Genomic DNA, 25,693 nt, shown 5'->3' with positions numbered 1-25,693 from the left:
TCTTATCTTTGTTTTTTATTTTCTATCTTTAACTGCTTTATTTTAAAGAAATTTGTAAAAAGAAAAGCATGAGAATCTTCTTTTTAAAAGAATAGACTTTAAAATTCTTTTTAATAAAAATCGTGAAGAATGAGAATTACTTCCGAGAAGGATTACTTCAAGAAGGATTTAGTCCGCGAAGATACTCGGATGGTCTCAGCGAAGCAGCAGCGGCGAGAAAACCCTTGCGTCGGTCGCCGCCGCTGCCGATCCCTTCCCGTTGAGGCGAGCCGGTAAACCCCCAAACCCCACCCGCGCCCCCCCTCTCCGATCCCCATCGAGACCCGATCTGAGTTCCGGCGGCTCCGCAGCTCTCCCCGATCCGGGCGGCCGCGGCGACGGCATGGCGCGGTTCGAGGTGAACGGCAAGTCAGTGCAGGGCGTGGACCTGCTGCGGCGGCGGTACTGGGCGTCACGCCTCGACTTCGGGCCCTTCCTCGCGCTCTACGCGCTCTGGCTGCTGCTCGCCGTCCCGGCGCTCGACTTCACCGACGCCCTCATCGTCCTCGCCGCGCTCTCCGCTGCCCACATCCTCGCCTTCCTCTTCACGGCCTGGTCCGTCGACTTCCGGGCGTTCGTCGGGTACTCCAAGGCGAGTCGCCTCTAAACTCTCAACCCATCTAGTCAGCATTATCCATACCTGTTTGGGCGCTATAGTTTTTGGGCTAACAGCTTGAGCTTGGTGACGGTGCAGGTGAAGGATATCCATGTGGCGAATGCGTGCAAGGTGACCCCCGCGAAGTTCTCAGGGTCGAAGGAGATTGTGCCTCTTCACATACAGAAAACTGTGAGTTCAGCGTCGTTTTCATAGAGCTGTTGGTGGCTATGAAGTTTTGGTCACCGAGAGTGTTGTTTGTGTGTCTGTTCAGGTGGCCTCGTCTTCGGCTGCAGGTGAGGCGGAGGAGATCTACATTGATTTCCGGAAGCAGAGGTTCATCTACTCGGCAGAGAAAAATAACTTTTTAAAACTCCGGTATCCAACAAAGGAGTCGTTTGGCCATTATGCCAAGGGCACCGGTTATGGAACTGAGGCCAAGATTAACACTGCTGTGGATAAGTGGGGTAGAAACATGTAAGCTACAGCTTTGCTCCCTATTTTGCACTGGGCTTTCAGTAGTTGAGCTAGAGAACTTTTAATTGATCAGGATAACATAGTATATAATGGCATAAATCAAGAAACACAAATGCAGTTTAAAGTGGAAGACTGAACTTAATTGTAGGAAAACAATGTCTTAAACAGTGTGCAACTGGAGATTAAGATTTGCTCCATCCAGTGCGACATCCCGAAGGAATCCAACTCAACTTATTAGGAACCCGTCATGAGAGTAGAGGAATATTGCTGACCTGCAACGTGCATTCATGGCACATATTATCCAAAGTAGACTCTGGTACATCACAACAGATAAACCAATTGCCAACTAGGGTCAAAAGAGTAGCTGAAGGGCATGCATAGATATGCTTACATACTTGTGGCCTTATTGAATTCCCTTCATAATAATATTTGTCCTTTAGAAATACTTGCAGACTTGCAGTCAAAGTCAAACTTTGGCTATCAATAACTTTCTAATCATTTAGATTGGAAACTTGAAAATTGTATGTGTAGATTTGTCTCGAAAAGTACATTCATAATAATATAATCATATTGGTTTTGTAAATGTATATATTTTAGCAGTCAATGCATTTTGGGGGGCATGCCACTGTCCAAAAGGACCTTTATTTGTGACTGGAGAGAGTATATGGTAATATCTTATAATCACTCCGAATAGGCAACATGTAACTTTTTCATTGCAAATTATGAGTATGGAATTGGATGCAAAAGAATAAGTACTGCAGGGATGATTTTTTTAGTAGAACTAAAGTAAGCACATATTTGATGTCAAGGGTGGACAGTGGACGTGGATGCATCTCATTTTGTATGTCTCAAATAATGAAGTCACTGCTGAAATTTGCATCAAATTGAACGTCTAGATGTGAAACAGGGAACCTTTCATCATTCATGCATTTGTTTAGCAACAATGGCTGACAATATACATTGTTTCCTCTCTAGGTTTGAGTATCCACAGCCCACATTTCAGAAACTGATGAAGGAGCAATGCATGGAACCATTTTTTGTTTTCCAGGTTACTTTGTTTTATCGCTGTACTTGTTATTTTACCCACTTCTATATATTTTATGACATTGAGTTTTTTAATACAGGTTTTTTGCGTTGGTCTTTGGTGTCTGGACGAGTATTGGTATTACAGTTTGTTTACACTTTTCATGCTCTTCCTTTTTGAGTCTACTATGGCAAAGAATAGATTGAAGACACTGACTGAGCTAAGGCGTGTGAAAGTTGACAATCAGATTGTGTTGACTTATAGATGTGGAAAGTACGTCTCCTTCATTTGGTTGAGTGCTTATCTGGTTGAGCATATATATCATCCTAATCATGAGTTCTTTATTCAGATGGGTTAAAATCCCAGGAACGGAACTACTACCTGGAGATATTGTGTCAATAGGCCGCTCAGCTAGTGGTGAAGATAGGTCCGTACCAGCAGATATGCTATTGTTGGCTGGATCTGCAATAGTAAACGAAGCTATTCTTACAGGAGAATCTACTCCACAGTGGAAGGTTTTCTTTTCTTTTCCCACTGATTTCATTAATTCGAAAATATCATTTGACTTGGGACAATTTGTACATCTGATCGTACTTTCTCAAATTCCATTCTGTTGGCCATTCTAACTCTCATTTAGAATTGATAAGTCCTTCACTGGACTATTTTGGTTTGTCATTCTAGACTTGCAAATTTGTTTGAAATCCACTACAACGGTCAACAAGCATGCTTGTATGTTAGAGTGAAAATCTAAGTTTCACATGTAACTATTAGAATTTAGAACAAAATTATCAGGGAGCATCAAAATCGCTAATATAGGTATGCTGGATTTGGCAATAAAGTTTTAAGAAAGTATTACTTAACAAATATAGTAGGCATGTATTCAAGGTAGTAGTGACTAAGCAATATTTATTTAGGATGCATGTCCTGCCCACCATAGGAGGAGACAATATGGTTTGTGACATAATTACCGGAATGGCTGTGATTTCATCAGAATGGATGGTGTGAGCTGGTGTTTTTGGTGGGGAACAGAACTATGATTCTTCAATTCCATTTTGCTACCTATAGGGAATAGTCCAATCATTCCGGCCAGAAACGGATGAAATTAACAGTATGCTTCACAGACACAATTGAGTTTTGTTAAAGCCAAAACTGCATCATCCAACTGATGTTGTTTTCCTGCTCCTACGCATGTGCCATAACTATCAGTATTTTATTCTTTCAATTCTGGCTCTGACCTATCATCTACTGATAGGTCTCAATTGCTGGCCGTGGTCCTGAGGAAATACTATCTGTAAAGCGGGATAAAAATCATATCCTATTTGGTGGCACTAAGATATTGCAACACACTGCGGATAAGGTAGATACATCTATTATGCCATCTAGCTCTGCTTAATATATTTCTATCTTTGCTGACATGTTTACTTCTATGCAGTCTGTAAACCTTCGAGCACCTGATGGTGGTTGCGTAGCTTTTGTATTGAGGACTGGATTTGAGACTAGCCAAGGGAAATTGATGAGGACTATATTATTTTCAACTGAGAGGGTAACATCTTTTACTTTTGAGACGATAAATTGTTCGAAGGCATGCACATGTGATGCTCACATTTTAGTGACATAACAGGTTACTGCAAATAACAAGGAAAGTGGCCTGTTTATACTCTTTTTGCTCTTCTTTGCAATAATTGCCTCCGGCTACGTGCTTATGAAGGTGACAACAGACACTACTATCGATAGAGTGAACCATTGTTTTCTGTACTCTGTAGTTCATTACCTCTCCTTTTCTTTTGTTGAAGTGTTGTTATATCCGTGTATAGGGACTGGAAGACCCAACAAGGAGCAGATATAAGCTTTTCTTGAGTTGTTCATTGATTCTTACTTCTGTGATACCTCCTGAACTGCCAATGGAGCTCTCCATAGCAGTCAACACATCTTTAATTGCATTAGCTCGGCGCGGTATTTTCTGCACAGAACCATTCAGAATACCATTTGCTGGGAAGGTTAGTAAGAAAACCTTACTAACTGGGATCTTTCTTTACAACCTTTTAAGAGTTCTCTCCCATCAGGTTGACATATGCTGCTTCGACAAGACTGGGACACTGACATCAGATGATATGGTAGATTATGTGCTTATTCATTTCCTTTTCAAGTCAATCAGTGATTTGAAAACTGAAAAACCTGTGTTTCAGGAATTCCAAGGTGTTGTTACTTTGGAAGGTGACGAAGAGTTAACATCTGATGCAAATAAGCTGCCTCTCCGGACTCAAGAAGTGCTGTCCAGTTGCCATGCATTAGTATTTGTCGATAACAAACTGGTAAGTTGGGTGCAATAAGCTAATAACTAACCTCTTAGGTGAAGGTGTGAAACATAACCCTGTAAAGGTTATATATTCCTTTTTGGTTGATGGTATCTTTAATCTTATTAAAGGTTGGTGATCCCCTTGAAAAGGCTGCTATAAAGGGCATAGACTGGATCTACACGTCTGATGAGAAGGCCAAGTCTAAAAAGTAAGTTGTCAGCCTGTCACATGTGTTAACCTGCATAAATTGTGAGGAACTAAGCTTGTGATTGAGTGAACATGATCAAATCATATAATCAGTGTTTCATTGTTGTCACCATGGAAGAATATCTTGGGCGGTTATTACCGGTTTCCTTGCCTCACTGCCGGTATTAGATATTACTTTTATGTGTTAGTTGATGTTTTCTTGATTGCAGACCTGGTGGTCAACCTGTACAGATCGTGCACAGGTACCATTTTGCTTCTCACTTGAAGAGAATGTCTGTTATTGTCCGTATTCAGGAGAAATTTTATGTTTTTATTAAGGTAAGAATTCTGAGAGATTCAATCAAATTATTTGTCCCATGATTTTTACACAAGTTGTTATTTATTGATATATGTTTGCTACTTGGGATGATTCAGAAACTGTCTCTTTTGGCCTCTATGTGGGCATGTTCATAGTTGTGACATAGAAAATATAGTATTTTCTCTCTTTCTTAGACATATTTTTAGGTTATGTCTTGGAGCAAAGAAAATAATATTGATCTTCATAGTGTTTTGATACTTCAAATATTTACCATTAGAGGTTTGGAACAAATTAATAGCAGAAACAAATTACAAGGCAATCCTTCGTAATCTATATCTTTTGGATGGAAACAAGGTGAAATCTTCACCAGCTCTATATCCACAGCAGCGATCTCATCATGCATTAATTGTTTTCTGTTACCCAGTTGGATGCTACCAAAGGAATAATTCACCTGTTCTGTAACTTCTTACTTCTCTATTAGAGTTTAAACATGAGTTCACTTTGGTTATGCATAGGACAAAGCAGTCCCTGAAAGTTCATATGCAAAATTGGCTGGGTATTCTCCATTGGCATAACTATTGTTGTATATGAAGTCCTCAAAAAAATATTAAAAACATAGGGACCTGAATGAACTAATGATACTATTCCATATAAAACTATGGTGAAATCAGCACCCTAGCCTTTATCCAGTAGTTTTGAGCAGTATCTTTTTTCGCTCATAGTTAACAGGGAAAATATAGTAGCAGACAAAAATGAGATCACAATATTTGTTGAATTTCACAGTTCAGATAACCATGACAAGAATTATTGTATCTATTTATTATCATGGCTCATCAGAACAGATCGGCCAAAATTGTGTCTGTGGTTGAGGATGCTGTGATAAAATAATTGCTCTTCCTGTCTTGTTTTATTTGCTCTTCTTTTCCTGGATAACAATGTGTCTTTTACTTTGTGATCTTCAGGGTGCACCAGAGACCATCCAAGAGAGACTAGTTAATTTACCTGCTACGTATGTGGAGACATACAAGAAATACACACGGCAGGGCTCTCGAGTCTTGGCTCTTGCATACAAATTGCTTCCTGAGATGCCTGTAAGTTTATATTTCATATTTATCATTACATTAGCCCGTAGCCATTCCCTTCTATTTTATCATTCTTTTGTTAAAGACAAGGGCTTGATTTATCTGATGCAAAGGACTGAAAATTCCAACTGTTCCAGCATTGTGATGTGATGGTTTTTCCTAATCCAAAATGATACTCTACATGCATAAAGCTTGTGGTGGGATACAATGGAATTGGTATTAGTGACTGAAATCCAATGTTTTTTTTATTGACTTTGATAATGCTGATGTGCTAGTTGAAACTATAGCTGTTAAAATAATGAATTGTTGGTGCACGAAAATGCAATAGACATTAGTGGGAAATACATCAGTATCCTATTGAAAAACTGACCTCTTTGTGCCATATGATATGTTTCAAACTTTCAATTGGTGTACATGTTTTTCAAATTGAGCTAATTTTATCTAGAAAGGTCAAGCATCGACTGCAAGGCAATTGTAGGATAAGTACTGATTTGGATAATTCTAGTCTAACAATAAATCAGGTAGACATTTCCAGTGGTTTTTGATCGACTGCCTTGGGGCCCAGAAGATAGATATCATAAAGCATATCTCATTAACTGCTAAGATAATGCATATTTTTTTGAACAGAGGAGATAAAGCTAGAGCTCTCTTGTGCTTCCAACACCATTAGAAGAACATAATTGTTTTATACTTAATAAATTAGCTGAAATAAGTTTTAATACAGAGCTCATCTGCCTACATGCTACTTATTAACTTTGGGACTTTACGGCTATTTGCATCTGTTCATATTTTTTTGTTTGTGTTTCTATGGAAAGTTTATCTGGTTAGAGTTGTTTGACCTTTTGGTATTTAATAACAGGTTAGTGAAGCTAGAAGTCTGGAAAGGGATCAAGTGGAGAGCGACCTAACATTTGCTGGTTTTGCAGTATTAACTCTTCCTCTTCTGCATCCAAGTTTTACTTTCCAATTCGTTTAGTTACTAAAGTTGATCGGCATGTTTTTCTATTGTGTTTGCGGGATTTTGTGGACTCAGGTCTTCAACTGTCCTATAAGGAATGACTCTGGTGCTGTCTTACACGAACTGGAACAATCTTCCCATAACTTGGTATATACTCCTATTTATCTTGTAGCCAGTTTGTGGTAACAAATTTTACTATACAGGAAGCTTGTTTTTGCAGCAGTAATGTGATATGTATATGCGAGTACCTCTATGCCAGTTAGTATGTTGCCCAAGGCTTACATCATGTTGGTTTACTAGTAACAGCAACCTATGAAGAATAATAATGGATAATTTCTATTTTATTTGAATAATGTGCTTACCAACTCTCTGATGTATTAGGTCATGATCACTGGGGACCAAGCTTTGACTGCTTGCCATGTTGCTAGCCAAGTACATATCTGTTCCAAACCTGTTTTAATTTTGACATGGATGAAGACTGGTGGTTTTGAGTGGGTTTCACCAGATGAAACTGATAGAGCTCCGTACAGGTAACTCTCTATATGCGATGTTTAGCAGGATGGTAGAATGCTTGTATCTTTACTGATCTTATTGTAACTTAAGTTTTACCACACCTTATAAATTGTAAAATTTTCATACTTCACTTTGCACAATCTTTGCACCGTTGTAGCAAGAAAAAGTATTCTCCTCTCTTTGTGATAAATATTATGTTGCTTGTTTTCTCATCTGATCTATATGGTGCAAGAATTGTGGTCGGCAGATAAATTCCTAAATTTTAGAAAAACGATAACTGTGCCCAATAAAATGATGATTATTCTAAACTTCTCAAATTACAAATTAATAGGTAATTTTCTCTTGTTGATTTCTCAGACATTTTCGATATAGTAAGTCCATTATTTAACATCTCTACTGGCGTCGTAACTACATACAGCTTGTGTCTTTTTTATATCCTGTCTAATGTTGTTTTGTAGTGCTGAGAAGGTTGCGGATTTATCAGAATCACATGACCTTTGCATTAATGGGGACTGCTTTGAAATGCTACAAAAGACTGAGGCTGTTCTCCAAGTCATTCCTTATGTGAAGGTATGTGTGAACAGATTATATTCCCACTAAAAACTATGAAGGCCCACATTTTGCATGTTTGACGTTCCAGTAATTGTCATTCTTTCAGGTTTTTGCTCGTGTTGCTCCGGAACAGAAAGAACTTGTACTGACTACATTCAAAACTGTTGGGAGGATGACACTGATGTGTGGAGATGGAACCAATGATGTCGGTGCACTGAAGCAGGTGAGTACCTGGCTTGGATCCCATTTAGTTTTGCTGAACTTAACATAGAACTAATCAAATTTCTACGACCTGATTCCGCACAGAACAGCATGTGTTAGTTACCCATGCTAATTAAGGATGACACATCACACATATTGAAGAAGTTTGAGCCAGCGACATTTATGTGATTATGGTTCAATGGCAGAGGTCATTGCAACTGAATATTGATGTTAGGCAGGTTGACCTATATTATCGTGGTGTTTGGTTCTTTTTGTTAGCAATAAGCCTTGATGTGTGCAGATTTTCAGCTAGCAGATTAGGGAGAATAATAGCCAATTAAAGCAGTAATTGCTGTAGTTATTAGCTGTTTGAACCAGGGATTTCCAGCTAGCAAATTAGAAAGAATAATAGCCAATTAAAGCAGTAATTGCTGTAGTTATTAGCTGTTTAAACCAGGTCATATTGTAGTGGTCAGCAGTGTATAAATAGAGAAGAAAACAGAGAAGGCAGCAAGCAATTGTAGCAAAAAAAATACCACTGCTAGTGTACGTGTCTTGGGTGAGTTTCTGGGCTACCTGTGAGGTTGTAGGCCTTTCAATTGGTATCAGTAGGGTGTCATGGTGGGTGAAGATGGCCCTTCTGCAGCTCCTGCGCCTGTGGTACAGCGCGTGGTGAGAGATGTCGGAGGCGCATACCCGCTGCTCACCAAGCACAACTACGCCGAGTGGTCAGTGATAATGGAGGTGATGCTTGAAGCCCGTGGCCTCTGGGAGGCTGTGGACAAGGGCGGCGTGGACAGGGTTGACGACAGGTTGGCAATGGAGGCCATCTTTCGCGCAGTCCCGCCGGAGATGGTCACGTCCCTTGCGAAGAAGATGGCGAAGGAGGCCTGGAACGCGATCAAGACGATGCGCGTCGACTCCAAGCGCTCTTGCAAGGCGACTGCCCAGAAGGTGAGGAAGGACTACGAGGCGATCTCCTTCCGCGACGGCGAGTCAATCGACGACTTCGCCATGCGTCTCACCGGGATCGTCCACCAGCTGGAGGTACTCAGTGATCCGGTTGACGACGCCAAGGTCGTGGCCAAGTACCTACGGGTTGTCCCGCCCAAGTTCGCTCAGATCGCGCTCTCCATCGAGATGCTCCTCGACATCTCAACGTTGACGATCGAGGAGGTCACGGGACGGCTCAAGGCGGTGGAGGACCGCCTCGACCCGGACCAGGTGCTGCCATCGACATTCGATGGCAAGCTGCTACTCATGGAGGAGCAGTGGCTTGCACGCTAGAAGGAAAGGCGAGCTAGCGAGGGGGGGTCGCGGTCTGCCAAAGGCGACGACAAGAATCGCCGCTCTCGTGGCTCGCGCAAGAAGGGCGCGGCTAATGGCAAGAACGCTGCCCGCAACGACGACCGCGACACCTGCCGCAATTGCGGGCGTACTGGTCACTGGGCTTGTGATTGCCGCTAGCCCAAGCGAGGTCAGGCGCACCTCGTGCAGGAGGACGACTACGAGCCTGCGCTACTGATGGCGACACCGCACCGGTGTCGACAATAGTCCACCTCGATGAATCGCGAGCGCAGGCGTTCCTCGGCGAGGCGGACGCCGGTGAACTCCAAGAAGGTTGGTACCTCGACACTGGCGCCACTAGCCACATGACGGATCGCAGCGACATCTTCGCCAAGCTTGATCGCGCGGTACAGAGAACCGTACGGTTCGGCGACGGATCACTCGTCGAGATCCACGGCTGCGGCATAATGCTGTTCGCCGAGAAGAACGGCGAGCACAAGACGCTCTCCGACGTCTACTTCATCCCACGCTTGAAGAACAGCATCATCAGCGTTGGCCAACTCGATGAGTGTGGCTCGAAGGTGCTGATCGAGGATGGCGTGCTGCGCATCTGAGCCCGCAGGCGCCATCTCATCTCCAAGGTGAATCGCGGGCGGAACCGACTCTACATCCTATGCCTCAACGTCGCGCACCCCATTTGTCTCGCGGTGCAGCACAACGACGACTCGTGGCGCTAGCACGCCCGCTACGGCCACATCAGCTTCGACGCATTGCACCAGCTTGGCCGCCAGGATATGGTGCGTGGTCTTCCGCGGATAGAACACGTGGAGCAGCTCTACGACATCTGCGTCATGATGAAGCATCGCCGAGCCCCGTTCCCAGCCAAGGCGAAGTACCGCGTAGAGGGCGTCCTAGACCTCGTCCACGGCGACCTCTACGGCCCCATCACGCTGGTGATGCCAGACGGGCGCCGCTATTTTTTGCTGTTGATAGATGACGCAAGCCGCTACATGTGGTTGATGCTTCTCACAGCAAAAAGTGATGCTGCAGCGGCCATCACAAAGTTCCAGGCTGCTACGGAGGTGGAGAGCGGGCACAAGCTCCGCGTTCTACGCATGGACAATGGCGGCGAGTTCACCTCCGTTGAATTCGCGCGCCATTGCGAGGACCACGGCGTGCAGCGGCACTTCTCCGCGTCATACACGTCGCAACAAAACGGCGTGGTGGAGAGGAGGAACTAGACGATCCTCACCATCGCACGCGCCCTCCTGAAACAGCGGAAGATGCCCGCTGAATTTTGGGGGGAGGCTGTGACCATGGCTGTCTACCTCCTCAACCGGGCGTCAACGAAGAGTCTTGACAGCGAGACGCCATTTGAGGTGTGGCATGGGTGCAAGCCGGCGGTAAGCTACTTGCGTACATTCGGGTGTCTTGGTTATGTAAAGGATACACGACCAGGTCTGCGGAAGCTCGACGATCGCAGCACCCCAATGGTCTTCATCGGCTATGAGGATGGCTTCAAGGCGTACCGCATGCTCGAGCCCCGGTCCCGGCGCGTCCACATCTCTCGCGACATCGTTTTTGACGAGGACGCCGGCTGGGACTGGGAGGCGGTGCTGCAAGATGGTGGAACAACCACACCTGATTTCCATGTGGAGGCAGTGGTCAACTACATCCACCCGGGCGCATTGGTTTCGTCCGCAGGCAGCGTAGAAGGCGCTTATCCTGCTGCGCCGGCGCCCACAGGGGCGATCTCGTCGCCCATGCCTGTCTTCCCCGCAGAGGTAGCCCCCACATCCGCGGGGACGGATCCAGCGCCAGCCTCGCCCGCTGGCGTGTCGTCCATGCCCATAGGGGCTTCTCCCGCGGCGGCCTCGCTCCTGGAGTTCGTCTCTCTGTCCTCCGCCAAACGACTCCGACAGTCTGGATGCGTACCACGACTCCTCCCCTCTCCGTTACCGTCGCATCGACGACGTGCTTGGAGGGGGAGAGGCACCAGGCCTTGCTAATCGCATCGTCGATGGCGAGGGGCTGCTAGTGGTCAGCAAGGATGGAGAACCACGCTCCTTCGCTGAAGCAGAGCACGATCCAGCATGGCAGGCGGCCATGCGCGAGGAGATGGACTCCATCGAGCAGAACGGGACATGGTCACTGGTGGAACTTCCTCATAGGCATCGATCTATTGGGCTAAAGTGGGTCTTCAAGCTCAAGAAGAACGAGGCAGGAGAAGTGATCAAGCACAAGGCTCGCCTCGTCGCCAAGGGCTATCTGCAGCAACCAGGCATTGACTTCGATGAAGTATTTGCACCCGTTGCTCGTCTTGAGTCTGTTCGGTTGCTGCTAGCTGTTGCTGCGCAAGATGGCTGGCTGGTGCATCACATGGATGTGAAGTCGGCTTTCCTCAACGGTGATTTGGGGGAGGAGGTGTACGTCACGCAGCCACTGGGCTTCGTCGTTGCTGGAGCAGAACAGAAGGTTCTGCGCGTGCGGAAGGCGCTCTACGGGCTGCGGCAAGCTCCGCGGGCTTGGAACGAGAAGTTGCACACGACATTGCGAGCTCTCGAGTTCGAGCAGAGCCCGCATGAGGTGGCAATGTACAGGCGTGGCCATGGCGACTCGCTGTTGCTCCTCAGGGTCTATGTGGATGACTTGATCATCACTGGATCAGCCGAGGCGGAGATCAACCGCTTCAAGGAGGAGATGAAGGCGAGGTTCAGGATGAGCGACCTTGGATTGCTCTCCTTCTACCTTGGCATCAAGGTGCAACAGAGTAGCAGCGGGATCACGTTGTGCTAGGCGCATTACGCCAAGCACATCCTAGAGATGGCGGGGATGCAGGGCTTCAACCCTGCGCACACCCTCATAGAGGAGCGGCTCAAGCTGAGCCGTGACAGCACGGCGGTAGAGGTGGATATCATTCACTACCAGAGGATCATTGGAAGCCTCTGCTATCTTGCCCACACGCGGCCGGACCTCGCTTTCAGCATGGGGTACGTGAGTCGCTTTATGGAGCGGCCTACGGAGGAACACATGGCGGTAGTGAAGAGGATCCTGCGCTATGTGGCTGGGACTTTAAGTATCGATTGCCACTACGGGAGGACAGCGGAGGCACGGCTTGTCGGGTACACCGATAGCGACCTCACCGACGATGTTGACACAAGGAGTACATCCGGCGGTTTGTTCTTCTACGGTAGCAGTTTGGTGAGTTGGCACGCTCAAGCAAAAGGTGGTGGCACTCTTGTCCTGTGAGGCAGAGTATGTTGCTGCCACTACCGCAGCCACACAGGCGGTGTGGTTGGCTCGGTTGCTCGGCGACTTCAAGGGGAGGGACGCCGACACTGTCGAGCTGAAGATTGACAACAAGTCAGCCTTAGCGCTGATACAAAACCCGATCTTCTACGAATGTAGCAAACACATCGATGTGCGCTACCACTTCATCAGGGAGTGCCGGGAAGATGGGAGGATTAGTGTTGATTTCGTTGGCACTAAGGACCAACTCGCTGACATTCAAACGAAAGCACTTGGGCGAGTCAGATTCCATGAGCTTCGTGCTAGGATTGGAATGGTCAACATCAATTCCAAGTCCACACAAGGATTAGGGGGAGATTGTTAGCAATAAGTCTTGATGTGTGCAGATTTTCAGCTAGCAGATTAGGGAGAATAATAGTCAATTAAAGCAGTAATTGCTGTAGTTATTAGCTGTTTGAACCAGGGATTTTCAGCTAGCAAATTAGGGAGAATAATAGCCAATTAAAGCAGTAATTGCTGTAGTTATTAGCTGTTTAAATCAGGCTATATTGTAGTGGTCAGCAGTGTATAAATAGAGAAGAAAACAGAGAAGTCAGCAAGCAATTGCAGCACCAAAAATACCACTGCTAGTGTACGTGTGTCTTGGTTGAGTTCCTGAGCTACCTGTGAGGCTGTAGGCCTTTTACTTTTCATTTCATTATTCTGAAGTTTGCTTGATAAGTGATAATTGTAATGTTGTAATAGTGAGCCACTTGAAGGTTGATATTTAAATTTCTGAACCTGAGGCAATTGTATCTCCTATGTGCTTTTTGTTAGGTTTTTTTTTCTACTGATGCTTGTTTATTGAAATATAGCACTCATGTTATCTACTTTATGATAATTTTTTTCATTTCATGATCTCAAAATTGACAGGCACATGTTGGCATAGCACTTTTGAATGCTGAACCGGTTCAGAAAGCTGACTCAAAATCCCAGTCTAAGTCATCCAAAGTTGAAAATAAATCAGAGAAGTTGAAAAAACAGAAACCTGCTAATGAAGCATCATCATCATCACAACTGACTCTGCCAGCTAACAGTTCTGCTAAAGCATCCAGCAGCCGCTCCTTGACTGCTGCTGAGAGGCAGCGTGAAAAGCTGCAGAAGATGTTGGATGAAATGAATGATGAAAGTGATGGCCGGTCGGCACCGATTGTTAAGCTCGGGGATGCTTCTATGGCTTCACCTTTCACAGCAAAGCATGCCTCAGTTGCCCCCACTCTTGACATCATCCGTCAAGGGAGAAGCACCCTAGTCACTACACTTCAAATGTTCAAGATTCTTGGACTCAACTGCCTTGCAACAGCATACGTTCTCAGTGTGATGTACTTGGATGGTGTTAAACTGGGCGATGTTCAGGCTACAATCATTGGTGTCTTCACTGCAGCCTTCTTCCTCTTCATCTCCCAAGCTCGGCCACTCCAAACACTGTCGGCAGAGCGGCCTCATCCTAACATATTCTGTGCATATGTTTTGCTATCCATTCTTGGGCAGTTCGCCATGCACTTGTTCTTTTTGATCACAGCCGTCAATGAAGCATCCAAGTATATGCCGGAGGAATGCATTGAGCCTGACTCAGATTTCCATCCAAACCTTGTTAACACAGTTTCATACATGGTGAACATGATGATCCAGGTGGCAACCTTTGCTGTAAACTACATGGGTCATCCATTTAATCAGAGTATATCAGAGAACAAGCCCTTCAAGTATGCCTTGTATGGCGCGGTTGCTTTCTTCACAGTGATCACATCGGATATGTTCAGGGATCTGAATGACTACATGAAGCTTGAACCCCTGCCGGAAGGAATGAGGGGCAAATTGATGCTCTGGGCTATGCTTATGTTTTGTGGTTGCTATGGATGGGAGCGGCTTCTGCGCTGGGCATTCCCAGGAAAGATGCCAGCATGGGAGAAGCATCAGAAACAGGCAGTTGCAAACCTTGAGAAAAAGCGTGACTAGAATCCTGTCATCGTATTTTGATCGATGCTCAATTCATTCTTTACTCTTCACTGGCCATTTCTTACCTGGCACCAATCTTGTCACTAATCAACTGATCATGTTTTGGTATAATCGGAATCTAATATGTCGTCTAGTGGAATTTTGTCTGACTGTAGGCCCTATTGAAAGGAGGATACAGGGTCAATACTTTACATACCTGCCCGTACGGAGAATCCAAATTTTTAGTTACCATATGTATGCTAATGATAGCGTGAACATTGATTGGTGTACAATTGAAAATACAGATAAGTTACATTAGCGTTTCTTTTTCTTTGTTTCCTTTTTGCGAATGAGTTATGTTTGCGTTTCCGGTTAAGAGCACTGATATTACTATCCTTTTCGAGGTATATCGCACTTTATATCAAAACTTTCAGTCACCAATATGTATTCAGATATGTTATGGGCTCATGACAGAATTTTAGCTTCTGTAACTGACGGTGTGACTTTATATCAAAACTAATCTACAAACGAGGTGCTACCTTACCGAGATGCCGGAACATGATTTTTTTTTTTATGGATGATCATATCTGATTCGGTATCAATAAGTTGTACGTATAGCAGTGTTCGTCGGTATCGTAGTATCATGTATGCTACGCATTCTATCTATTTGTGGTTGTGTGAAAACTGAAGATCCAGAATGCAACTGTCAGCTCTGTGGTTTCGATGCGATGGTTGTGCGTTGGGTCCGATCAGTGGCGCGCGACCAAACACCAACCAGGGGCCCGTAAAACAGCAGCGCCTACGCGTTTACTTCACGCTCTCGGGTGGCTCGTGATTTGACCCTGAAACTCCACTATCCTCCGTCAATTCAGCGGCACGCCAGCGCCCCCTCCCGTTTCCTAAACGCCACACTACGTATCTAAGCTTGCTACGGACAACGGAGTGACATCTCCATGACATTGGGCTTCCATTCACCACAACAGTTTTAGTCGTCAAATATGTGACGATATCTGCCGATCGACTGCGAACGTGACACACGAGTTATAGAGCTAAATAAAGTGTGCTATTTCACGCAGCCGACTAACTGAATCTCCATTGTTCCAACACAAAGATATTTGTATGAAAATTTTAACGCTACCATTTTCGTGTGGCCATATAATATCTAAAAAGACTTTTTTTTTCAGCCACAAAGTAATGTTTAGTTGCAATACTTATGTAAAAGGAACAAGACCTACGTAGTAACGCATCACAAGTTTATTATACAACAGTTGCAAATTGACATACACTCGCGCTATATGTCCATTCTGAGAAAAAATATTACTCAACTCACCGGATAAAAATAAATGCTGAAAGGCGCTGTTGATAGCAAAAAATGGTATGGCCAGATTATTTGTATACACCGGATAGTTCGGTGATTAATGACGTGTCATCGCTGAACTATCATGTGCTTGTAGTTCGATTTCGACCAGAAGACATCTTTCTGAAAAAATAGTCTGGTGAGGGGTTCATTGAACGCCGGACTATCCGAAGAATGGGATGAGAATTTGGTGCAGCAAATTATGCTCTCTGTTTAAAATAGTTCGGCGATCGATCCAGTGAAAACGCCGGACTATCCGGTGTGTAGAAGGTCAATTTGCGCCGAAAACTTGCTCTTTGGAAGAAATGGTCCGGTGGAGATTCCGGGGTATCACCGGACTATCCGGTGAGAAGAAGAAGGTTTTTAGCCGAGAAAATGTTCTCTGGTGAAAATTGTTCGATGAAGTCTTTGATGATTGTCGGATCATCCGGTGCGTTCAAAAGGAAAATTTTGCAAAAAAATTGTTCTCTGCAAATATTGGTCCAGTGACATACTCCGGTGAGTATAAATATGACGACAGAATATCCGGTGTGTGTAAGACCGAGTCTTAGAGTTTCGGCCGAGTGAACTCGCCAGATGGTTCGGTGTTCTGGAGTTTGTTCTCACCGGTCCATCCGGTGTTCAGTCCGAAATCGAATCGAAGTGGATTCGTGGATTTGTTCGGATCTCTTTCGCGATTTTAGTCGAACATGACGTGTTTAGGGTTGGAATAGAGTCCTACTTCGATTCCCTAGGGTCAAGACCGGACCCCCTTTATAAATAATCAAGGGGTGGAGGCCGATTGCAGATCCATCAGGCAATCGCATCTATCGCATCTATTTTTCGTTTTGCCTTTACTTTCCTGCAATTTAGGGTTAGTTCTTCACTGCTACTTCGAATCCATGTGATTCGGGTCGTAGTTCTTTGTCGATTTTCTCGTAAATCGTCCGGGCGGTGATCCCCAAGGTTGCCGGTTGGAACCTTTGCTTGTTTGTTTGTAAACAAGTTGCGTGTCGTTGTGAAAAGCGACAAGTATCTTTGACGGACCCGTGTTGGCGAGGTGTTGCCCAATTCCACGCTAACAGGCGCTTGATTTGTTTAGTTACCATGCATTTTTATCATTACAAACATACTTACAAGGTTAAATTTTAGGCTGAATGTGACCAAAATATCCTACATGGAAACGTAGAACAATATAATACTTCTTTCGATCACAAATACTCGGCATTTTGGACATGACATGATCTCCAATATATGCATTTGACCACTAGTTTTTATTAAAATATATTTATAAAATTTAATAAATTTATGTTATTATAAAAATATTTTTTAATCTATCCACACTTACGCATTTCATGTTTTAAAAATAAATATCTTAAATCGACAATATTTGTGACTGGAGGGAGTAATATAACAAAATGAGTAGGTTTAATGGGGGCAACTTAAGGAAGATCAACTATAAACCAAATGGTCGTCAAGTTTTCTAAAATATTTGTATTGAAAAATGCTAAAATTCATCTGGTCTAGTGAGGCCATGGTGAAAGTGTTTCTAGGCCCCTTAGTGGGTTTTGGTGGTAATGACAAACAATTAAAGAACTAATGAGATTTATGAAGTATGGACAAGTTTAATTCAAACCTTATAGATTTAAATTTATTTCATCTTTTGAAATTGAGTTTAGGATGTCATACTACTAAATGGGATACAAAATTTACTTGTTTGCGTAGAAGCAGTGCTTAAAAGTTCTAACATACCTATGAGAGACATATCAAACACAACACATGCACCTAAGTTAGCCCTAACCTTATATAGATGTGTAAGACAGATGTGTAAGTGCGGAGGATCAGCATTTGTGAGGAACGATGACGCCCTAAGAGGGGAGGGGTGAATTAGGATACTTAGAAATCTAAATCAAATTAACTCTAAAACTTCACAAGATAAATCTATCTCAAATTCTATCTAAATATACTCTAGGTTTATCTAGTGTATCTACTCTACCGTTTAAGAGGATTGCAACCTACTCTAACAAGGTAAATTACAAGTATGTAAATACGAAAATGTAAATAAGGTGGAGAGATAAACTCGGCACAAGAGATTTTTATCCCGTGGTATCGATGACATGAATGCCACCTCTAGTCCACATTGGAGCTCCACAAAGGATATGCTCCCAGTCAGTATGACTCTTCTGGTCACGTCTCTTGAGCTACCAAGTCACCAAGATAAGGTCTCAAGCACGATGAACTACCAAACCACCAAGGCAATATCTCACAACTAGCCTCACTTCCGATTACTTACCGCCGTGATCACTTCGGAGCTTGAGCCACCAAGGCAAGGGTCTCTATGCCCCTGTACATGTGTCTTGTCACCGCTCCACACTAAGTCGGAGGGTCAACAAGCTTGAGCCACTAAAGCCCAAGATGCTGGCAAGTCAGCATGACTCCAAGATGCTGACATACCACCCGATAGAAGTTAGGATCACTCCTTGATCCTTTCTTCAAGCTGTAGCACCTAGCTACAACTCACTCTAGACCTATAAGCACTAAACACTCTATAATCTTATACTTAATTATCTTAAATGATCATTTTAAGTACTTTGGTGGCTTGAATATCTTCTCAAGTGTGTATGAGCTTCCTCTATACTCCAGCAGCATGCCATACCATTAGATGACTAAGTGAAGAGGCATTTATAGCCTCAAACCCGCCAACTAGCCGTTTTCCCAATACCTCAAAAAAACTGTTAACATCGGATGATCCGGTGAGAACATCAGTACTAACATCGGATCATTCGGTGAGTACAAAATTAGAAACTAGCCATTGAAACTCCACTCACAGCTTTTGTAAACACCGGACACTCCGGTGTGCCTTCAAATCCATCACCGGACCTTCCGGTGAGTTATCTTCAGCCATCCGTGCCTTTGCAGCCTCTCTATGTAAAATGATCCAGTGCATTCATTCTGTGTTTATTCCATTCACATCGGACCATCCGATGAGTTAAACCTTCTCTTCTTTTCTCAAAAAATGCTCCGGTGCAACTATTCTGTGATCACCGGACTATCCGGTAAGTTGATCTTCATTCTTTAACACATGCAGTCGTCTCTGCAAGAAATGCTCTAGTGTTAGACTCCGGTGTGCACAAACCAAACACCAAACCTTTCGATGAGTTGATCTTCAGTCTTCCGCACTTGCATTCTTCTCTGCAAGAAATGCTCCTGTGCTATCCAGTGTAGATCACCGAACTATACGGTGAGGTCGTCAGCCTTCTCCCTTTTGTCAAAAATACTCCGGTGAGTTCAACACACAGAGCACCAGACTATCTAGTGAGGCTAACAGTCTGTGAACACAAAACTCTAGTGAGTACAAACTTTTCTGCACCAGACTATCCGGTGAGGCCAATTCTCCTGGAACTTCTCCAATTCAATCAAACTTTGTCCTGATTATAATGGCTTATTGATGTATTTCATCCATGAAACCTACTAACATTCTTGACAAATAGGTTAGTCCTAATGAATATATTATCATTAATCACCAAAATCATAATCTTGACTTAATAGGGCTATTTTCGCTATAATCTCCCACTTTTTGGTGATTGATGACAACACAACTAAAGCAAGTGACAAATAATAAACGATACCAATTGTAAAGAGCACAAGGTCTTACTATGTTGCTTGGATGCATGTTCTTACCTTTTATTCCCCTTCATTGTGGCTTCCTATTTCTCTATTGCCACTATCTTCCTTGATCGACTCATGTAAGAACTTCTCCCCTTTGTCAACCTAGGTGCCTCATATTGCTTCTTGTATCTTCTTCTCATCCTCCTTTATCAACTTTGGCATTCTTAGACATCTTGTATCTTGTTTTTTTACTTTGGTCATCAAACTTCTCCCTATTTGTCAACAATCTCAAAAATGACTACAAACATATGTTAAACTCGAGAAAAAGCGTTAGAACACATGAGATAGAGCTTCATAAATCATGATCCGTATGAAATGATACCAATTGAAAAGATATACCAATTTTAAGGGTATAAGGCATTGATATCAATTGAAAGAGATAAACAAGGATCATAATTTATGAAACTCACATGATATAATCTAAACTCTCCCTTTGTGTGTGCATACATATAATAAAATTCACTTGTGAATACTACTTATAGAAATGTCGCAATATATGTACATCTAGACAATAAATAGAGGTATGAAGTTTAAGTCATATCATGCATGTAGGTATCTTAAATGTAAAAATGGATTAACAATGATACTAATTGAAGCTTTTAAGCATTGCATATATTCGAAGACGTGTTGATTTCTCCATGAGAGTACAAAATATATATGTAGCAACACATGTTAGTCTCAAAATCATAACCTATAGGCTATACTCCCCATAAATATATGCATACAAGTTTTGAATACTTACGAGATATATGCACTTATTATTAATAACAATGGGAAGAGTACCCTATAAATTGATTCATTACACATAAAAGATATCAATTATGAAACTAATGGTATGAAAAGAATCTACTACCAATAAACCATATAGGTTGCTCATAAGAAAGAGACAACACAAGCAACATACCATATGAAAACTTACACTATGTAATGCAATAAATTGAAATAATCACATGCAATACTAGACAAGACAAATGAGCTACAACAATTCAAAGATTTTACATCTAGCTCCATTATCTTTTTTACCATTGCATAGGGATTTGGGTATATGATGATCATGATCTTTATCAAAGTACTCAATTTTATACACTTGGCTTCTTCGCTTTAACTTTCACTTAATTTTGTGAGTCAAGTCTCTAAATCTCATAGCCGTCTAGGGCTTTAAGTCTTCTTTAGAACCCAAATTGATTGTGATCTTTTTATATTGGTGATGACTTCCTTGGACATCCAAATTTGTTGATTTTATTCCCAATTCTTTCTCCCAACCATATGTGCAACCATGTCATTTTCCTTTTTCTTGAGCTTGTAGTGGTTGCTCTTGATCTTATTTTTGTAGTTAGGCTTGGTGTAGATGTTGAAGGTCTTGTTGGAGAGGTTCATTGCTTTTTTCTTCTCATTGATCTCTTTCTTGACTTGCTTGCATTGGAAGGACTTCTGGCCTTCGTGATGACATTTGAAGCATGTCACGGTGGACCCTTCCGCAAGTTTCTTTACCATGGTAGCATAGTTGTCTTGAGGAGCTTGGATATGGTTCTTACCCTTTAATCTTGCTAAGTTCTTCTTGAGCTTTTCGACTTCTTATTTGAGCTCATCATTTTCTTATATAATGAGTTCATTAGATGATTATACAAGAACATTCTCAACACATATCTCATTACAAAGGAGTAAACTAGATATATCAATTAAATAATCACAAGAAGTGCAAGCATCTACCTTAGGATTATTAAATAGAGAGGTAGATTGTTTCAAAGGGGCATTAGATGGAGATTCAATGCACTCAAATTTAATCTTAATCTCATCATGCTCCTTATTTAGCAAATTGAATTTGCTCAAATATTGCTCATAATTAGAAACAAAGATAGCTTGAATGTCATTGAGGACATTGAATTTCTTAAGTTCTTTATATTGTTTCTTAAGGGTCATTTGTTGCTTATTGATCAAATGAAGGAGTTCATCATACGAGGAAGAATCCTCATCTGATTCATCATCACTTACATCGTTATCCATACCTTTGGCCATAAGGCACTTGTGTGATGACTTACGCGATGATGATTTGCGTGATGATGACCTTGAAGAAGAGCTTCTCTTGGAGGAGTGGGTGATGAAGCTCTCATCACTTGAGCTTACATCTTCATATTTACTCACATATCTTCTCATGCTTGCAAATACTTTAGCTCTTCTCCTTGTCACTCTCTTACTCTTGGTCTTCTTCTCCTTCTTGAAGTGATCAATTGTTTTGACAAAGTCTTTTACGGAGATTCGATGATCAATCTTAGCATTGATCTTCTTGATATTCTTCTCCACTTGAGAGATAAGCTTGGCTACTTCGGGGTCCATTTCTTCATCACTTGATGTGCTTTGCTCATTATCTTCATTGTTCTCTTCATCTTCATTTTTATCTCCATCATCTTCGCTTGAGCTTGACTCTTGCTCTTGCATCCTCATCTTTGCCTTCAAGTGTGGACATGGTGCTTATTTGCTTGTGAGAGCAAGGTTTTTGGCATCGGATGAGGAAGAAGCTTCAACCTCTATATTCATGGTCATATCATGGGCGGTGATCTTGCCGAGCACTTGACTTGGAGTCACCTTCTTGATGTCATTGTTGTTGTAGATGATGGAGACTATCAACTTGTACTTCAAAAGAAGAGTTTGAAATATTCTTCTCACCACTTGATCAACGTCAATTGGTGTCAAACCTAGCCTATTGATCTCATTGACAAGAATATTTAAACGTGAGTATATGTCATTAGCATTTTCATGGGCAAATTATTTGATGCTATTGAGCTTAGTAACAAGCATATGATATTTCTCACTGCGCATATTCTTTGTGCCTTCATGTATTTCTATGAGACTAGCCTAAATATCATGTGCATTTGTGAGAGAATAAACATGATTAAATGCATCAACATTTAAATATGATAAAAGGATACTCCTCGCCAATGCATTTAATTGCCTCTCTTTGTTGGTGATGCAAGATCTCATCCGTTCCTCGGTGACTCTCCAAACATCTAAGCCTTTAGCTTGTAAATAACAAGTCATTAGAATTTTTCAATAGGGAAAATTTGTGTCATCGAAAAGTGGAACACTATAAGTATCCATCCCAACTCTGGACGTCACAACTCTAGGATGTTAAGCCTATCAAGAGCATGAGGCTCTGATACCAATTGTGAGGAACGGTAACATCCTAAGAGTAGGGTGTGAACTAGGACACTTAGAAATCTAAATTAAATTGGCTACAAAAACTTCACAAGATAAACCTATCTCAAATTCTATCTAAATATGCTCTAGATTTATCTAGTGTGTCTACTCTATCGCTTAAGAGGATTGCAACCTACTCTAGCAAGGTAAATGACAAATATGTAAATGCAAAAACGTAAATAAGGTAGAGAGACAAACTCGGCACAAGAGATTTTTATCCCATGGTGTCGATGACATTAATGCCACCCTTAGTCCACGTCAGAGATCCACAAAGGATATGCTCCTGATCGACACGACTTTTTCGGTTACGGCTCTTGTGCTACCAAGTCACCAAGACAAAGTCTCAAGTACGATGAGCCACCAAGGCAAGGTCTCACAACTAGTCTATCTTCCGATTACTTGCCACTGTGATCACTTTGGAGTTTAAGCCACCAAGGCAAGGGTCTTCTCATCCCCGTACACGTGTCTTTCCGCTGCTCCAAACCAAGTCAGAGGGTCAACAAGCTTGAGGCACCAAGGCCCAAGATGACGGTGAGTCACCAAGATTTCAAGGCGCTGATGTACCACCCGGTACAAGCTAGGATCACTCCTTGATCCTTTCTTCAAGCTGCAGCACCTCGCTACAACTCACTCTAGGCCTATAAGCACTAAACATTTTCTAATCTTGTGCTTAATTGTCTTGAATGATCACTTTAAGCACTTTGGTGGCTTTTATATCTTCTCAAGTGTATACGATCTTTCTCTAGACTCTAAGATATATCACACCATTAAATGATCGAGTGGAGGGGTATTTATAGCCTCAAACCTACCAACTAGTCATTTTCCTAATGGCTCAAAAAAGATATTAACACCAGATGATCCGGTGAGAACAGTAGTACTAACACCAGATCATCCGGTGAGTACAAAATCAGAAACTAGCGGTTGGAACTCTACTCACAGTCTTTGTGAACATTGGACACTCCAGTGTGCCTTCAAATCCATCACTAGACCATCCGGTGAGTTATCTTGAGCCATTCGAGCCTTTGTAGCCTCTCTGTGTAAAATACTCCGATGCATTCATCCGGTGTTCATTCCGTTCACACCGGACCATCCATTGTTCATTCTATTCATACCGGACCATCCGGTGAGTTAAACATTCTCTTCTTTTTCCATGAAAATGCTCCAGTGCAACTATCTCTGTGATCACTGGACTATCAGGTGAGTTGATCTTCCTTCTTCAACACTTTCAGTCGCCTCTACAGGAAATACTCTAGTGCTATACTCCGGTGTGTACAAACTAAGCACCAGACTTTCTAGCGGATTGATCTTTAGTCTTCTGCACTTGCATTCTTCTCTGTCAGAAATGCTCCGGTGCTATTCAGTGCAGATCACCGGACTATCCGGTGAGGTCTTTAGCCTTCTACTCTTTTTTATAAATACTCTTATGAGTTCAACATACAGAGCACCGGACTATCTGGTGAGGCTAATAGTCCCTGAATACAAAGCTCTAGTGAGTGCAAACTTCTCTGCACCAGACTATCCGGTGAGGTTAATTCTCGTGGGACTTCTCTAATTCAATCAAACTATGTCCTGGTTACGGTGACTTCTTGATATATTGCATCTATGAGACCTACTAACATATATTATTGACAAACATGTTAGTTCCAATGACTATTCTGTCATTAATCACCAAAATCACAATCATGACATAATAAGGCCATTTTCGCTATAGCCTTTTATTCGGATAGTCCGCACTTGAGCATAATTAGAGGTTCACTCGGAAGTTCCAGTACCCAGAGGTTACGAGTTCAACCCGAATCCTCCAAATTCTACTGTTCATCATGCGTTTTTCTTTTTTTATTAACTTTACTGACAGCTTGTATATTTTGTAGTTAATTCATATGAACTCTAAAAATCATGAAACTCACTCTAGGCGTTTTTCTTTTTTTATTAACTTTACTGACAGCTTGTATATTTTGTAGTTAATTCATATGAACTCTAAAAATCATGAAACTAGTTAAGTTAGCTTCATATGAGTATTAACTACATGTAAAAAATGTTGTAAGATAATAAAATCCTTTTTAAAAATTAATTAATTAACTAAATGTGTTTTAGATTAATTAAATCATATTTAATTAATACCTTGTCCTAAAATTATGAAACCACTTGGAAAATTCATATTATGATCAGTTCTATCTAGGAAAAATATACTTTGGTATGAAAGTGCTGTTTAAATTGTGAAGCTCATTTAATGTTGATAGTTAGCTTAATTATGATCCTTTATTAACAGACCTTAAATAAATATTTTATACCATGAGCTTTTGTATTTCAATTCATATGCTTGTTGCCACATATTCTTTACTCAGTACCTCATATCCCATTCGATTTTCATGGCATTTGGTACATGTATTATAGCATTTCATCATGTCAATTGTGATGCACTGTTATTTCTTTTAGCGATCGACGAACTGGAGAGCGACAGGGGTATTCTTTAGGTAAAACTTGATTGTTCTATTTTGTGTGAATAACTTGGGCAAGACAAGCATCTAGCATGTTGCACCCATTACTTTGGATCATATGTTGTCTTTAATTTGATAAAGTATGCTATATGTATGTCATGCATGATAGTTATTTGAGGACGTATTTTTGGGAGGATAACCTAATTGTTACATTACCCTTCATTGGAGTTGTTATCCCTTGATCCATTGTAATCATAGGTATAACACTGAATAGTCTAACTTAAAATGAATATGTCATGCTT

General features: G+C 42.2%; 1 protein-coding gene across 1 annotated transcript; it reads left to right on the top strand.

The window, feature by feature from the left end:
- The first annotated feature begins 129 nt into the window (after positions 1-129).
- Positions 130-15,190, top strand: LOC133928851 (probable manganese-transporting ATPase PDR2). The gene is made up of 21 exons (XM_062375349.1): positions 130-631; positions 734-826; positions 909-1,111; positions 2,087-2,159; positions 2,236-2,408; positions 2,485-2,650; positions 3,388-3,492; positions 3,568-3,678; positions 3,757-3,843; positions 3,950-4,132; positions 4,199-4,249; positions 4,322-4,447; positions 4,561-4,640; positions 4,849-4,957; positions 5,900-6,028; positions 6,879-6,944; positions 7,053-7,124; positions 7,359-7,507; positions 7,949-8,060; positions 8,149-8,265; positions 13,692-15,190. Exons 1-21 carry the CDS (start codon positions 383-385, stop codon positions 14,772-14,774), a joined length of 3,537 nt encoding a protein of 1,178 aa, XP_062231333.1. The 5' UTR covers positions 130-382; the 3' UTR covers positions 14,775-15,190.
- The last annotated feature ends 10,503 nt before the right edge of the window (positions 15,191-25,693 follow it).

This window comes from Phragmites australis, chromosome 9 (genome assembly GCF_958298935.1).
Source record: "Phragmites australis chromosome 9, lpPhrAust1.1, whole genome shotgun sequence".
Lineage (NCBI taxonomy): Eukaryota > Viridiplantae > Streptophyta > Magnoliopsida > Poales > Poaceae > Phragmites > Phragmites australis.
Note: the sequence above shows the minus strand (reverse complement) of the source record. Positions and strands in the feature narration are given on the sequence as shown.